Source organism: Plecotus auritus, assembly GCF_963455305.1.
Source record: "Plecotus auritus genome assembly, chromosome: 3".
In the NCBI taxonomy this organism is placed as follows: domain Eukaryota; kingdom Metazoa; phylum Chordata; class Mammalia; order Chiroptera; family Vespertilionidae; genus Plecotus; species Plecotus auritus.
This window is the reverse complement of record NC_137772.1, coordinates 171,049,707-171,064,166: the sequence shown is the minus strand read 5'-3', so window position 1 is coordinate 171,064,166 and position 14,460 is coordinate 171,049,707. Positions and strand designations below refer to the sequence as shown.

The 14,460-nt window shown below is 37.9% G+C and overlaps 1 protein-coding gene across 1 annotated transcript; it reads left to right on the top strand.

Annotated features, from left to right (window-relative positions):
• Window positions 1-13,515: 13,515 nt before the first annotated feature.
• Window positions 13,516-14,460, top strand: LOC308243353 (olfactory receptor 6C2-like; the record flags this gene model as incomplete). Its single annotated transcript, XM_080658657.1, has 1 exon — window positions 13,516-14,460. One exon carries the CDS (start codon window positions 13,516-13,518, stop codon window positions 14,458-14,460), a length of 945 nt encoding a protein of 314 aa, XP_080514783.1.

Here is a 14,460-nt window from a genome sequence, read left to right as displayed (position 1 = left end):
AGGAACTTGCTAATATGGAAGAATCAAGTTTTTATAAAAAAAAAAAATCAGACATCCTTAAGCTTTATCTTTACACTTTTAATCCTTTCCTTCCTCACAATGAAGCTTTATTGGGATTACATTTCTCAATAAGAAAACATAATGCATTTCCAAGAAACAAAAGAATAACTTCACATGTAACCAAGCCTTAATAAAACAACGAACAATACAAAGCAAACAGAAACAAGGAATTCACCTTAATATTTTGGATTTAGTAATTGTGCCAGTGTTTATTCCAACTCCAACCTCTGAGTGCATTTTTTATTCCAGGCACCATTCTAAGTTACTCTATTTCTTACTTTAAACAATAAACCAGAGAATGGTTTGGGAAAAATGGGTTCAATATTAAAGATGAGATATTTAAATATTAAATATTCATGCTGTTAAAGATTTTAGCTTTATTTCATGATGACAAGATTGCAGCAGCTAACACAGAAAATCACTACCGACCTATTACATTTTATTATATGTAATAATAAACTTAAAAGTTATTTTATCTTCACTTCAAAGATAGATAAATCAAAGCTCAGCAAAGTTATTGCTAGTAAGAGGTAATTTCATGGAGCAAATTCATTTGTACATGACTCTTGACCTGTGTTTGTTATAGTGTAATGCAGGTTTTAACGTTATAATGTCCTCAAGGGACACCTTAAAAAATTACCTATGCCAAGTAAGTGTATTAATTTATGAAATGGGAAATTTTTTCTATAATTTTAAAAGAAAAATTTATTTAAATACAGCAGGCCATTTTAATATAAGCATTCAAAAGCATAAGAATTAAAATATTTATATTTGAAAATAATTTATATTAATGCTAAAGGCCTGGTGCACAAATTTGTGCATGGGTGGAGTCCGGTGTTGGGGGGCAATTGCGGGCGGGGGCCAGCAGTGGGGAGGAGCCGTGGGTGGTTGGCCAGCAGGCCCCGCCTCCTGGTCAAACTCCCAGTAGAACTCCTGAACGAAATCCCAGTTGAGGGGACAATTTGCATATTAGCCTTTTATTATATAGGATATTTATAAAAAGAAATATACTTTAATATAGAACTATGAGGAGCAAAAGATTTCAACAAAGAGGTAAAGTCAAAAGTGTATGTACACTCTCTCTAAGAAGGTAGTTAGAATAAAATTGTCTCTAAATTGGCATATAAAACTGAGTTCATGAATGTAATAATTGTGAATTTCCCCAGGAAGGCCAGTGAAATCAGGGCAATGAGCTTAAAAATGGCACTAGTAACAGATGCAGAAATTCATATTAAATATCCGGCCATCTTTAGCCACAGACGTTCCTTCAATCAACTCTTACTTATATGCTCTATTCTAATAGCACATCAAGGTCATTCAATGAATTAATTTCCTTTGATCAATACGATGTAGGTTCTGAGGTCTTTGGAACATTCTAATTCTTTCTACCAAATTATATAAGCTTTCATTCAGTCAAGATCATTAATTTTGATTTTCACATATCTGGGTTTTATTGTAAATGATTTCTCCAGGTTTTCACATAACTCTTTGCAGAAATTCCTGCATTATAACCTTTGTGATTGCAGTTCATCCAACAATTGCACTACCTGTTCTATTTCAGTAGGATTAATTATTTAGAAATTAAATTATCAGATGATTGAATTTACATTGGTCACTCTCACTTGAGCAATGAAAATATCTGAAAGCTTCCCAAATGTACAATGAATAGAAGAAACAATACTAACACACTATGAACAAAGAAGGAAGCAACACCATGGCATAGGGAACTCAGCCACTCAAAGGGAGAGTAGGGTGTGGATAAAGGCCTTTTTCTAAGGATAAGCTTGGTGTCAGGTCAATGCCATGTCCTATTCTTCTCCCTCCCAAAAGTAGCCCATTAAATCTACCTGATGAGATACTGAGTAAGTCCTGACATGATTTCTCAAAACTCATGTTTATTTGAAACAACTACTACAATATGTATATCATTATATTGAATAGATTACCTTTTTTGGTGACTCTAGAAAATATATTGGCCAATTGAGGAGTTCCATTTAGTCTCTATTGAAAATAAACATTTGACCAGACAAAATATTTAAAGATTGGATACAAACTATTCTATACTCTGTGAATTGTTTCCACCTGCTCAACCAGAACCAGGACTAGAACAAACTCTATCTACCAGTAGCTGTACAATTTGACTCTGTCTCTCAAATAATCCTACTCACGGGAAGTATGCTGAATAACCACAACCCCAAAGATGTCCTAATTCCCTGAACCTGTGAATATTATCTTACATGGCAAAAGGGATTTTATAGATGTCATAAAGTTATAGATCTTAAAGTGAGGGGAAAAAAATTAGATTGTCCTGGATTGTCCAAGTGTCCAATGTAATCTTAAGGAAGCAGAAATATCAAACCAGTAGTAGGAGATGTGACAATGAAAACAAAAGGTTGAAATAATACAAGGAAGGGACTAGGAGCCAAAGAATGCATGCAGACTTTAGAAGCTGAAAAAAGCAAAATCAAAACAAAACAAAAAAAACAACAACAGTTTTTCCCTAAAGCCTCCAGGAAAAATGCACCCCTGTGCATAACTTAGTTTTAGACTTCTGACCTCCAGAACTATAAAGGAACACATTTGTGTTGTTTTAAGCCACTAAGTTTGTGGTAATTTGTTTCAGCAATAGAAAATCTATAATATATCAAGAAATAAATAAAAAGAAGTATTTATTCCAAATAGTTATGTAAACACATCCAGATTGACTTCAGCTAGATTTGTTTAATTAAATGTACGAGGTTGACATTGTTTAATAAAATTATATAGGTTTTGCCCTGACCAGTTTGGCTCAGTGGATAGAGCGTCGGCCTGCGGACTGAAGGGTCCCAGGTTCAATTCCGGTCAAGGGCATGTACCTTGGTTGCGGGCACATCCCCAGTAGGGGGTGTGCAGGAGGTAGGTGATCGATGTTTCTCTTTCATTGATGTTTCTAACTCTCTACCCCTCTCCCTTCCTCTCTGTAAATTAAAAAATCAATAAAAAAATAATAATATAAAAAAATTATATAGGTTTTAGTATACAATTCTGATACACCATCTGTATATTGCATTGTGTGCCCACCACCCAAATTCAAATCTTCCATCACCATGTAATTAACCACTTAGCCCCTATTAGAATTATATACTTGGAACCTATATAAGAGAACACATTTGTGTTGTTTTAAGCCACTAAATTTGTAATTTGTTTCACCAATGGGAAACCACAATACTGTTGTCTTTGTCTATGAGTTTTTGTTTGTCTTGTTTGTTCATTTGTTGCTTTCAGTTTTATATCACACATATGAGTGAGATATATGCTACTTGTCTGTTTGTCTGACTTGATTTTGTTTAGCATGATATTCTCAAGGTCCATCCATGTGGTTGCAAATGGCAATAGTGCCTCACATTTTCTTATGGCTGAGCTGTATTCTATTGTATATATGTACCACATCTTCTTTAGCCAATCATCTATCCAAGAAAACTTTGGTAGTTCCCATGTCTTGGCCATTGTGAATAATGTTTCAATGAACATAGAGATGCATATATCTTTGCAAGTAAATGTTTTCAAATCTTTCCGGTAGATGCCCAGAAGAGAGGTTGCTAAATCATATAATAACTCTATTCTTACTTATTTTTAATATATTTTTACTGATTTCAGAGTGAAAGAGAGAGGGATAGAGAGATAGAAACATCAATAATGAGAGAATAATTGATTGGCTTCCTCCTGCATGCCCCCTACCCAAGTATGTGCCCTGACTGGGAATCAAACCATGGCTTCCTGGTTCATAAATTGACACTCAACCACTGAGCCACACTGACCTGGCTATTCTAAATTTTTGAGGAATTACCAAACTGTTTTCTTTTCAATTAAATTGATTCAGGAGACAATGGTTAACAGCATTACATAGGTTTCAAGTGTACAATTCTATAATACATGACCTGTATATTGCATTGTATGCCTACCCCTGAAGTCTGGTTTTCTTCTGTCACCATATATTTGACTCTCTTTACCCTCTTTATCCTCCTCCCACCACCTTTCCCCTCTGGTAACTACCATACTGTTGTCTATGTTTATGAGTTTGGAGAAACCACCAAACTGTTTTCCATAGTAGTTGTACCAGTTTACATTCCCACCAACAGTGAGTGAGGGTTCCTTTATCTCCACAACTTCTCCAAAAGTTGTTATTGCTTGTCTTGTTGATAATAGTTATTCCAAGAGATTTAAGGTGCTATGTCATTGTAGTTTTCATTTGCATTTCCTTAATAGTGAAGTTAAGCATCTTTTCATATATCTGTTGGACATTTGTATGTCTTCTTGGGCAAAGTGTCTGTTCAGGACCTCTACCCATTTTTCAATTGGATTGTGTTATTAAAAAAATCATCATATTTGTAAGGAACCACAAAAGACTTCGAATAGTCAAAGAAACCCTAAGGAAAAAAGAACAAAGCTGGAAGTATCACACTACCTCACTTCAAATTATACTGCAAAGCAACAATAAACAAAACCACATAGTTTGGCAGAAAAACAGACACACAGACCAATGAAACAGAATTGAGATCCCAGAAATAAATATATATAGGCATATAATTTTCAGCAAAGGAGCAAAAAAACATAAAATGGAGAAAAGAAAGCTTCTTCCATAATTGGTGCTGGGAAAATTAGAAAACCACATGCAAAAGAATGGTTCTAGATTACTGTTTGTCCCCATGTACAAAAATTAACTCAAAATGGATCAAAGACCTAAATATAAGACCTGAAACAATGACTTACATAGGAGAAAACATAGGTACTAAAATTATGGGCCTTAGTCTTAGGATTTTATGCATTTGACCCAAAAGGCAAGGGAAGTAAGGGCAAAAATAAATGAATGGGACTACATCCAATTAAAAAGTTTATGCACAGCAAAAGACACCACCAACAAAACTGGCAACCAACCAAATGGGAGAAGGAATTTGCAAACTACAGCTCTGACAAGAGATTAATATCCAAAATATATGAATTTTTAAATTGTAAAATATAGTTTGTTTGCACCTTCGAGAGCTTCCAGTATGAAATCTGAAACAGACCCCCATACATGGAGGGAAAAGAGAAACCTAAGAGAGAGGTAGACCACTCCAGATGAGTAGGTAGCAAGTTTATAAGCAAGGAAATTTACATACAAGGCTTGTCTTGGGAGGCCACAGGAGGAGATATTCACACCAGCCCACTAGAACCTTAAAAGTTTATACAGAGACAATTCAAAAAAAAGATGGCGGCTTGCAGGACAGAGGTGAGGGAGAATAAGTGAGTGAGTGAGGGTATGAAAGGAGAGTGTGTGGATGTGCGTGGTGTGTGTGTGAGTGAATGAGGGAAAGTTAAATCTCGCAGGAGCAGCAGGGGCTGGCAGACAGGCTCTCCTTGACAAGGAGAGACTACCACCGATGCGGGCACTCTCCTGATGGCAGGACTCCAACACAGAGTCCATGCCATCTTCAAGGGGAGAATGGCCTTTTTTAGGAACTCATCAGGACCACCAACCAGACAGGCCTTGGAACTGCCCCACGACCCAGCAGCCACTCCAGCCAAAATCCTACTCCCCCAGCTGCAGACCCGCGGACCCTGGGACCTCCACCTCCAAAGGAGCACCGCTCGGCAGCAAAATTGACAACCAATTTGAAATGGAATTGCCATGGCCTAGAGCAAAGAATATCCTTACATGATATTATTCTAAAATGTCATTAAAATTTTTCCCAGATCTGTACTACCCCCATTACCTATAATAGTACCTCGCACCCTTGGGAATCAATAAAAAAGCATCTTTTTGGTGCTTGGAGACAAAGGTAACATATCTCTTGATATTTTAGAATTACAACAGCATAATGTACAATTAACCCAAACAAACTTACAAACTAATTCTTTGAATGTCTAGCAGCAATTTAAAAAGGACATGAAAGGATTTAATCCCTTCCACTGTGTAGAGGGCCCCCTGGGAAGGCACCTGAGCATTCTATATTGGCCCCTCTTGCCCTTTGGCCAAGAGGGACCCTCTTCTCACAACCAATTGCCCACAGCTGTTGCCTGTGCTTTCTGTTCATGCTGAGGTTGAAGCCTTGTGGTGGCTGGTACCATGGATCTGTCTCTCGCCCAGTGGGGTGAGCTGGGCCCTCCCTGGAGAAGAAACCTCGGTTTCCCAAGATACGTGACTAGTGCCAGGGCCCCGCCAGCAGGCGAGGGGATCCCAAGGCAGGTGCTGGGCGTGGAGGCCACGGGGGCATAGGCTACCAAGGAGACAGAACTGAACCTCACATCACCCTGCTTGGCCCCAGAGGATGGCTGGTTAGCCAGAGACGGGTAAGATTCCTCAGGGAAGGAACAAACTAAGACAGGCACAGTCGCAGAGTGGCCATCAGGAGAGAACTTGGGGGTCAACAGAGGTGGGGCACAGACCCTCACCCCCCCAACTTTGCAGGGGCCTGAACCCTTACCCCTTCTGAGGGAGGTCTCCTGCCCCCATGGCTGCTTCACTTCCCGTGCCCAGCAAAGTCGGGACCCAGGTAACAGACTTGCTGCCTTCTCACTGCAACAAGACTTGTTTGAGTTGTCTTGTACCCATGGTATGGGGAAGTGGGTTTTTGATATCTAAATCCAACCTAGCACCAGGAATGCTCAGGGCCTACTCAAGAATGCAAATAATCCTTTCCACTAATATTTACAGGGTAAAATAAGATTGTTGTTAGAGTATTAAATTTGACAGTAAAATAGTAGTCAAGTTCTCAGACTAATTTAAATTGGCTAAGTGAAATAAGTGAATATTCTAGAAAAATTAATGGTACTGGACAAAAAGCTATTCCTAAAGTAGTAACTAAAATTTTTATTGGTAGTTCATCTCATGGTATAATTGCATAACATGTAATGAACCTAAAGCAGTCATATTTTAGTGCAAAAAATTAAAATTTAAAAGCTATCAAGACTACATTATAAAATTTCCAAAAGCCTTCTAATATTTAAATCAAAAAAGGGGGGATAGTAGAAGAATATCATGTAAGGAAAAATATCCTGTAAGTAAATTACATCTAGAAAATTTTTACTTTAGAAAATTAACTTTCATTTGTAATGCTAACAGCAATACACCCATGAAAAACACACATGGTGTCTAAACAAGCCAAAGGAAAATTGTTTGGGCAAAAAATGAAAAAGGATCCCAAGTCAAATTTATAGAAAAGATTCCTTTATTAACTTTTGGTCGAGAATATATTTGTATATTTTCAGAAAACACCTCCAAGACCATGTGGATTTCTGCAACACAGAGGAATTGACAGGACTGCTCCAGCCATGAAGACAGAAGAGAAATAGTCCAGAGATGGAAGATGCTGATGATGCCTTGCCACCCTAGCAGTCAGCAGCTGTGCGTCGCGACAGGTTGCCCAGGACCAAACCAGAGAGGGTCAGACCTGCATTACCACCATTTGTCCACCATCCAGAACTGAAATATCATCACTGACATGTACACATAAGGAACTGTTTGACATTGAAATTGGGACTCAAAAGAACTGTTGGCCCAGAAAGAAACTCACTACAGACTTGTTCATTTGCCTCCCAGCATAACCATTATTGCTTGTCTCATTTTCGGTTCTTATAAGTGTATTTCTAGTATCACATGATCTCATTCATCTAGGGGAAATAATGAACAACATAAACTGATGAACAAAAACAGACCCAGAGACAGGGAAGCATCGATGAGACTGTCAAACCTCAGAGGGAAGGTAGGGGAGGGTGGGGGTAAGGGGGAGAGATCAACCAAAGGACTTGTATGCATGCATATAAGCCTAACCAGTGGTCACGGACAACAGGGGGGTGGGGACATGCATGGGGAGAGGTTTGGGATGGGAATGGGAGGATGAGGACAAATATGTGATCAATAAAGAAATTAATTTAAAAAAAGAACTGCAAAAAATAAAAAGTTTATATAGAGGCCTTAACTGGATTCAGTCATATGTACCATCCAGATGGTCTCAACAACACATTGCTCTCTCAAGTCTGTGTCCTTGAGATGGTGGTCAGGATGCTCATTCCAAGGACAGGGGAGCAGGTGAGGAGCCTCCAATTGCCTGGAGACCAGCTCACCATCAATTGACAGTCACATCCTCTCAATGACCTTCTCCAAAAAACTGGACATAAATAGGATTTTGTTTTAGTCATTAGTTAATCCACAATAACACATTTCAAGAGCATTTATTTTTTATTTTAAATTATTTCTTCAGTTTTACTGAGGTATAATTGAAAAACAAAATTATAAAATATTTAAAGTGTACATCATAATGATTTGCTATATGTGTACATTGTGAAAGGGCACTTTCCATCTTCTTAATTAATACATCCATCGCTATATAGATAACATTAAAATCCTACTGTCTTATTAAATTTTAATTTTACAATACAGTGTTATCAACTATAGTCATCACATTATACATTAGATTCTTTTATCTTGCAGCTGAAGGATTGTACCATTTTACCAACCCCTCCCTATTTCTCCCAGTCCCTTGTTCCTGGAAACCAATTTTCTACTATCTGTTTTTGACTTTTACTTTTTCTTTATATTCCATATATAAATAGAGAGCAGTCAGATAGCTCTGGGCAGTAGTGAGGGGTGAATTGGGGGGAAAAAAGGAAAAGAAAAGAAAACTCATGGGCATGGATAACAATGTGGTGATTGTGGGGGAGGGGATAAGGTGGAAGAGGGCATCCTATCTAATAAAAGAGTAATATGCAAATTAACCGTCACTCCACAACAAAGATGGCGGCGCCCATAGCAGCTGAGTAGACAGCAATGTGAATCCAGCGTCTATTCCTTGGCCACAGAGGGAGGGGAGGACCCAGAAAAAATGGATCTACTCAGTTCCTGACACTGACAAAACCCTATGGGTGCCGGGGTCCTTCACCCACAGCCCCCAGTCACAGCCCGGCAGCCCCAGTCTCAGACTGGAAGCCCTCTGCCCGCGGTGTAGATGCGACCAGCGTGGCGCCATGGTGGGGGGGTCTGGTGGGCGTGCTACAGACATCAAAGCACTGCCGCCATGGCCGCCCCCTCCACCCCGCCGTGTGCGCAAGTAGTACGGTTCAAGGGGCGGCTCCTGAGGCCCGGCTCCTGAGGCAGCTGATGTGCTCTGTCCCAGCAGGGAAGCGGGGCCTGGGAGCCCGAGCCCCCAAGTACCTGAGCTGCCGAGCATCGTGGGCTGGGCCTGAGGAGGCCCCAGGACAAGCATCTTCCCGGAGGCTGTGTGGAGGGAGGTGAGGGGCCTCTGGCCAGAGGCTGGGGCGAGGGACACTGGTGTCATTGCAGGCCAGGCTGAGGGACCACCCCCGCGCCCACCCCCATGAACGAATTTCATGCACCAGGCCTCTAGTAGAGGAAATAAATGGTGAAGAAAAAGTAAAATTAAAAGCTTGATATTCAAAAAATAAAAGTGATATGCTGTATTTATCTTTTTCTGACCTATCTTACAGCATAATTCCATCTTTGTTGTCACAAATGTCAGCATTTCTTTCTTTCTGAAGGTTAAATAATATTTCACTATATATATGACATTTTGTATTTATTCATGTTACATTTTTTTGCCTGTGGCAATCCAGTTTACCCAAGACCATTTATTGAAGAGATTATCCTTCGCTATTGTATATTTTGGCTCCTTTGTCAAAAATTAATTCACCATGGAAATGTTTTAATGATATGGATATACACTGAGTGGCCAGATTATTATGATCTCTGAAAGCATAATAATATGGCCACTCACTGTGTGTGTGTGTGTGTGTGTGTGTGTGTATTTTAGAGGCCCGGTGCATGAACTCGTGCATGGGTGGGGTCCGGCCAGCCTGCCTAGGGGAAGGGGACATGAGCAGTTGACCGGCCTGCCTGCTGTTTGAACTCCTGGTTGAGGGGACAATTTGCATATTAGCCTTTTATTATATAGGATATACACTGAGTGGCCAGATTATTATGCGTTCAGAGATCATAATAACCTGGCCACTCAGTATATAGTATATTAAATTTTAGTTTGATAGAACATCAAGATATTGAACATAAATACAGTGACATGTCTAGAAGTTTAAGAATATTGATGTATATATCCAGTTATATAAATTATGTTATTGTTTTTAAAAAGTATCTATAGATATATTGATAAATCTGAAGAGAAAAGTCTGACGACTTTTTGATACTATAATTAAGCACTGTGGGTTATATTTAACATATATTTCCTTTTTCTTGTCTTAGTAAAACATCCAAAGTGCAATGTTATTCATATAACAAACCAGTAAATGGTAAGTGTGATGTCTTTATGATACTTCCATATGGTATGTCTCAGCTTATGTTATGTCATAGCAGAAAGGAGCTGAAGTTGCATTTTATAACCAGATTCTTTGGTTGTCCTACTGGCCTTTATTTGCTGCTGCATCCTCCAACCTCCAAGGACACTGACTCAGAAGAAGCCATAGTTAACATACTTTTTTACCCTTATTTTATTACTCAGAGGATTCATTAGTGGCTTTGTTCTAGGGTCACCGGGGACTCTTTGTTTATTCATTCAGTTGAATTTTTATCAAATAAAGACAATGCCAAACTAGATAAAGTAAACGTACTCCCAGCCCTGAGCCCATAATAGCCCATAATAACAATTTTCCTAAAACTGAAGGAGATTTCTGACATTGCACAATCCTCATTTTAGATTGTTATTATTATTTGATATTTTTTATATTTTTAGGAGGTTTAAAATAATACAAGAAGGATATCCACGTAACTGGTAAAGATGGATTCTTCCGAGAGGTCTACGCATCTCAGAACTTCTGTGACTATAACAGTGGATTTGTAAGCAAAAGTGACCAGACTACCATTTCAATTTAGGAGATTTAAGATTTCATGTGCTTCAACAACCACCAGAAACTATGATTGACAATCATAATAGTAAGTGAGATAAAATTTATCATTATATGTACTTTTGTGGGGTTTTTATCATGAGCTTCATCATGCTTGGGAAAACATAATTTACCTTTTGTTTTAAAAATGGAAATGTAAATGATAATTTCTATATTGGTGAAGCATACATGTTATTATTTTTTTAGAATGCAGTTTCTTTGCCATTTACTTGGAGATTTTTATGCACATTAAAAATATAAAAGGATTAAAATTGGATATCTATCCAGAAATATATTATCTATATCATCAACCTCACATTTAAAAATAAGATATCTATTCAGCTAATTGTGTAGGCATACTTCTTTGACTCCCAAAAGAATGACAGGGCTGAAAGATTACTCAGGAAGATGAGGCCTGAGATATTAGAAAGACGGGAAGAAAGATAGTAGATGGCCAGCACAAACCTTTCTCCTATATCAAATTGATCTAATACAGTCATTGAATGTATCTCCAGTTCCCTTAGTGTGTTCTATCAGGAAAACCATTAGCCTAGTTTAGTTCTTCTTCCTTATGTTGGTATTGTATCCCTGAGGCCTTAACTGCATTCTCTACTAGATAATCAGAGCTGACCCTATCTCACATCAGTAGAGCAACACATTAGTATTCACAATAAAGTGAGTCTACATACAAATAAATTGAGATCTCCAAGGAAAACTTTTCATAATTCACTGTTGTAGTGATATTCTAACCTGGAGACTTATTTTGGAATAAAAATATTTGAGTCCCTACTAATGTAATTGTCAATGCCTTGAAACAATCTGTGAAAAAGTTATTAACACAAACTCAGAATAAAAAAAGACCATGTCCTCTGGATTTATTGTCTTCCACATAGGTGCTCTCAATGCAAAAATTGCATCAACAGAATTTTGCTGGAAGATAGAGCAGAGAACACAGTTTCTCTTCATCCACTGAAGGTGATAAACAAAAGCAGAAAAGTTGATCCTCTTTGAAAGCAAAAGAAAACATTTAGCAACAGATTCTAACATAAAAAAAAATTCTTTGAAAGCCAATAATTATTTAATTAAAATTTCACATTTTTAAGATTTAAAAAGTGAGCAGTCTGGTTACATAGCCTCAGGTTCCTTAGCCAGTTCAGGAAAAAATGAGCTCTTTTTAAAATAACCTTTATTGGAGTGACATTGGTTAATAAAATTATATAGGTTTTGTGTGTATAATTCTATGATACAGCATCTGTATATTGCATTATGTGCCCCAAGGTTAATAGCAAAGTGCTTTGAATTATAAATCAAAACAGAAAGGAAAATAGCTTCATAGGTGTCTGGAAAACATGCATAGATAAATTCATTTGGAAACATTTATTGGACAGTTGACAACATATCTGGGGCTATGTTAGTTGTATGTGAAAAAGACACATTTAATGATCCCCACAAATTAGTATTCCTTCTTATGTGTTAAAATAGTAGCAAGCATTGTTTTCCATGGGAACCCAGTGACAAGGATTACAGCTAACAGTTACCAGACCTGCAGGAAACTTTCCAGAGGATTTAAAGAGGAAGTTGAAAACCAATGGAAGAATAGAAGTTATTCAGGTGAGTTGAAGACAGAACATATGTTCTGGGAGAAATGTTTACTAAAATACCTGTCACATAAAATGGGCTTGATAAATATAGCTATTACTTTTATTGAAAGAAACATATTAAGAGAAAGAGGAGGAAGAGGAAAAGAGAAGAACATCGGTTTTATTTGTGACAATGGATTTGACGTCCATGTGTAATGTTCAAATAGGTATGTCAGGTAGCATCTAAAAATCAGGAAGGACTATTACAAAATAAAGATACTGATTTAGTAATAATCACCTGAAAGATGATATTTCAAAACATAGGAATTGATGAAAATACGGAAAAATATCAGTATGGTGAGAAGTGAAAAGAGATGAAGAAAACACTAACAAGGGTCAGAGAAATATACCATCTGTAGTAATATCTTTGAAGTTTATCAGAGCACTTCATAAAAGTATAAATGCATACTGTGCATAAGTATAAATATATTGTGCATTAAGATAGTTTGTATCCTGCACCACTGTGAATTATAAGGGATTACTTGGGAACAGAGAAACGATAGAAGGAAACAGTCAGGAGAAGAGCTGAAAAAAATGTGTGAATGTGTGTGTGTGTGTGTGTATGTGTGTGTGTGTGCAGGCATGATAGAGTTTAGAGGTGTTCAGGAGAAAAACACACACGTATGCAATAAACAAAAATGGAAAACAAATTTCTTTAATCATAGAGCTGGAACAGAGACTTCAAGTGACTACAGAGAGTGCATAGAGAACCAAGGGAATCTCACATATATTAATATTTTTAAAAACAAAGTGTCAAGACATTTTGCTCCTATTTAAGGACAGAGCCATAGGCATAAAAAGTGGCCCTTTACAAAGCAGCATTTAAATTGTAAATATGTTTAAATAATGGATTTTTTAAAACCTGAATATGATAGGTTTCATACTTTTTAAATAATCTATAAGATGTCTCAATGTTACATGCAGATATGACTGAAGTCAAGAATCAGCAATGGGAAACCGTACTATAACAACATTCATTCTGCTGGGCCTAACAAATGACCTGCAGCTGCAGGTTCTGATTTTTGTCTTTTTCTTTCTCACCTACATGCTGAGCATAACTGGGAACCTGATTATCATCTCCCTCATCTTACTGGATTCTCATCTTAAAACAGCCATGTACTATTTCCTACAAAATTTCTCCTTCTTGGAGATCTCATTCACATCTGCTTGCATTCCCAGATACTTGTATAACATAGCAACAGGTGACAAGCTCATTACCTACAATGCCTGTGCCAGCCAAGTATTTTTTACTGACCTCTTCGGTGTAACTGAATTTTTCCTCCTGGCGGCCATGTCCTATGACCGCTACGTGGCCATCTGCAAGCCCCTGCATTATGTGACCATCATGAGCAGCACAGTCTGCAGAAGACTTGTCTTCTGTTGTTGGGTAGCTGGTCTATTCATTATAATCCCCCCACTTAGTCTAGGCCTAAACCTGGAATTCTGTGATTCTAATGTCATTGATCATTTTATCTGTGATGCAGCTCCCCTCCTGAAAATTTCTTGTTCAAATACTTGGTTCATGGAACAGACTGTTATGATTTGTGCTGTGCTGACCCTTCTTATGACACTCATGTGTGTAGTACTGTCCTACATTTACATCATCAAGACAATTTTGAGATTCCCTTCTGTTCAGCAAAGGAAAAAGGCCTTTTCCACCTGTTCTTCCCACATGATTGTGGTCTCCATCACCTATGGCAGCTGCATCTTCATCTATATCAAACCGTCAGCGAAGGAGTCAGTGGCTATTAACAAAGGTGTGACAGTACTCACTACATCCATCGCTCCACTGCTCAACCCTTTCATTTACACCTTGAGAAACAAGCAAGTAAAACAAGCCTTTAGTAACTCAGTCAAAAGAATTGTGATGTTTTCAAGAAATAAGAGAATGTGA